Source organism: Dreissena polymorpha, chromosome 1, assembly GCF_020536995.1.
Source record: "Dreissena polymorpha isolate Duluth1 chromosome 1, UMN_Dpol_1.0, whole genome shotgun sequence".
Taxonomy (NCBI): domain Eukaryota; kingdom Metazoa; phylum Mollusca; class Bivalvia; order Myida; family Dreissenidae; genus Dreissena; species Dreissena polymorpha.
In genome coordinates this window covers 168,555,686-168,558,640 of record NC_068355.1, presented here as the reverse complement: position 1 = coordinate 168,558,640, position 2,955 = coordinate 168,555,686, and the positions used below count along the sequence as shown (strand labels likewise).

General features: G+C 42.1%; 1 protein-coding gene across 1 annotated transcript; it reads right to left on the bottom strand.

The window, feature by feature from the left end:
* Positions 1–634: 634 nt before the first annotated feature.
* On the bottom strand, positions 635–1,708 carry LOC127864381 (uncharacterized). Its single transcript, XM_052404038.1, has 3 exons — positions 1,549–1,708; positions 1,356–1,498; positions 635–1,111 (listed from the first exon to the last, which is right to left on the bottom strand). The coding sequence occupies exons 1-3, from the start codon at positions 1,706–1,708 to the stop codon at positions 635–637; spliced, it is 780 nt and encodes a 259-aa protein (XP_052259998.1).
* Between the last annotated feature and the right edge of the window lie 1,247 nt (positions 1,709–2,955).

Here is a 2,955-nt window from a genome sequence, read left to right as displayed (position 1 = left end):
CAGAAATAACTTTGAAAATAAAATAAAAATAATGATAAATAAAAAATATATTTAGAATATACAAAACACAATCTTAAATTTATACATTTCTTTTTATTTCACCAAAATGTAATTATATGCATCTAAATCATTAATACTTTTTTCAGGAATATACAGACAGAAATAACTTTGAAAATAAAATACAAATTATGATTGATTAAAAAAAACTAAAATAATAATGCCAAGAAATCCCATTTCACTTTAAACAGTATATACACTTCCTGTTAGTGAGTTTTCACAATTGTAGACAATTTCTATACTTTATATTCAGCCGCACCGTACAACCTACTCACTAATCTCAAGAGTCCCGATGTACTGAGCTCTTTGGCCTCATACTTACTCCAGGCATCAAAAATCTTCCGGTCACATTCCCTATAGTGGTTTCTTTGCCGTCTGCCAACACCATTATCAACCAGCTGGTCAATGTCCAACTCAGCCTCCAGTGCTTGTTTTCTGAGTGCAGGTACAGTTTGTAGAATGTCAGTGATCTACCACCAGAAACGCCATTCAAACGTGTGTGAAATCCTTCCACATCGTTGTTGGTTCTGACGTGTAACCCGTATATACACCAACTCTGTATTGGGAAGGTCAAAGACTAAATCCAGGTTGAGTCAATGTAATTGACAAGTTTCCTCAGAGGTTCTGTGTTGGCACGATGTGCGAGGTTCCTGAACAGATGTTCGATCTGACTAGACGGCACAAATGGAAGCACAAGTAACTTGCGAACATAATCCCACAGGTCCTTGCGCTCCATATAGGCTGGACCAAGCCCCACTGCCTGTACATGGCGCCGCACAGACTGTGCCCAGTGGAACACGCACCCTTTAATTTCAACGCCTGGAAAGACATGTCTTATCGCTCCCCAGGATCCTGCCTCGAAGTCGACCACAAAACCTTCCACTGAATAGGCCCCAAGAATTGATTTGATCTCACACAGTACCGCCACATAATCTTCTTTCTTCCGCCGAGACATGAGAGCGAACAGGAGTGGAATCTGTTTCATCTTTCCATCAAATTGGATGAACCCATGGATTGACATCAGCTGCCCTCCGCGAAATGGTCTGTCTACAATCTGTTGAGGACAATATGACAATATTAAAGTATCATACAATAAAATTGAATTGTGTATCATAATCAAGATGCATTTTTCAAGCTTAATCATCTTTTATCCTTTTATTAATTTAAGATGTGTGATGTCATAGCAGCTGTCCTGCCTCAATTATAAAACATAGTTAAATAAAATAATTGCAATATGTATTGGTACTAGTAAAATCCCCAAAGCCTGGAAGAGAATATACAATTAAATAAACACTTACTTTAAAGGTCCCGTCCATAAACCAGCGCTTGGTTGACCGTAGTATTTCCAGTTGCCTTGGTGTGGAAAAGAGGATGTGCCGTTCCCTGTCAACACGCAGGTCGACTATGATGTAGTCCCCGCAGTTCAGATAGTCTTGATTCACTGCAAAAAAAGGTCAGTTGGCTCTGACGGTCTTTGGCTCTTTCTGTGACGGTTGGCCTTCCTCTGGAGGGACTCTGCTGTTGGCAGGTTTGGGCGGGTACTCCTGTCAGAAAGAGCAGTTCTCGCCAAGTCCATAGCGGAGTGGTACAGATGGCTTGAAGAGTCTTCCTTGATTTTCACAGATTTTTCCTTCTTGTACAGCAGGAACATCATTAATCAAGTAAAGTGTGCCCCATGGTAGGTGTGATCACACCTTAGTAACCTAATCAATTATGTTTACATCTTGGTGGGTGTAATGTCCAGGCTTAGAGGGTGTAAAGACTAGGTGTGTAACGTCCAGGGGGTGTAACGACTGGAAATCCACAGAATGGGAGCTCTACGCTGGGAAACCAGAATGCAGAACGAGGCGCGCAACTCGACGGAAATGCGTCACAGTTCTGGGAAAAACTTTCCAAGATGGAAGAAAGAATGACCAAATCCGAGGAACAAAGTACGGATATTCTTTCGCGACTTGTATTTACTGTCGCTGAGTTACAAAAGTCTATCGAATCAAAAGGTACAACTTACACGTCGTCGGTGGAAGTTACTGCCGATAGCGATTGTGAGGAAGTTGACGATTTGGACGCACTAATGGCGTCAAAACAAATAGAGCAAACCGAAACCGGAAGCGTCGAGTTTCTGAGAGACTTAGAGGAGAGCTACGCTGAAAAAGTTCAATTCGGACTGGCGGTGAGCGAAAAACTTGGCGATCTTGTGAATAATGCCATTGATCGGCCTCTTCGTAATGACGCTTTCAAATTGTTGGAAGATAAACACCAAATCCCCAGCAATTGCACCCGAATGACGGTTCCTAAAGTTAACAGGGAACTGTGGCAGGCTTTCAGGACAGCCAGACCTGCTGATCTAGCTATGCAAGCATCCCAGAAATACATGGCATTGGCCATGGTTCCAATCATTAAAATTCTGGACATTTTTGTGAACAATAGGGATAAAGAGGAAGTGAAACAGCTGACAAAAGATTCTTTTCGCATCTTAGCTCAGGGAATGAACGCAAACACAAACAAAAGAAAGGATTTGATAAGACCCTCTATCCCTGCAAAATACAGGAAAGTGTGTGGAATTGATGTTCCGCCATCAGAATTTCTTTTTGGCGCTAATTTGGCGGAGCGAGTAGACGCCGTGGAAAAGGAAGAAAAGAGATCCAATAAAATCTCTGGACAGAAAAACACCACCACCAATGACAGGCCTTTTTTAGGCCAGCGGAGGCCACAGGGGCCTCATGGATACAACAAATTTCAACGCCATCAGAAGCCGTACCACAGAAATGTGCCGGCAAAGCCACAGGGGAAACCCATGCCGAAAGGGCAAATAAGGAGAAACTAACTGTAAGTACAATTATTAATGTACACAATACACCAGAGAATTTTAATGGTGGCCAGATAGCAAAGTACATTGAC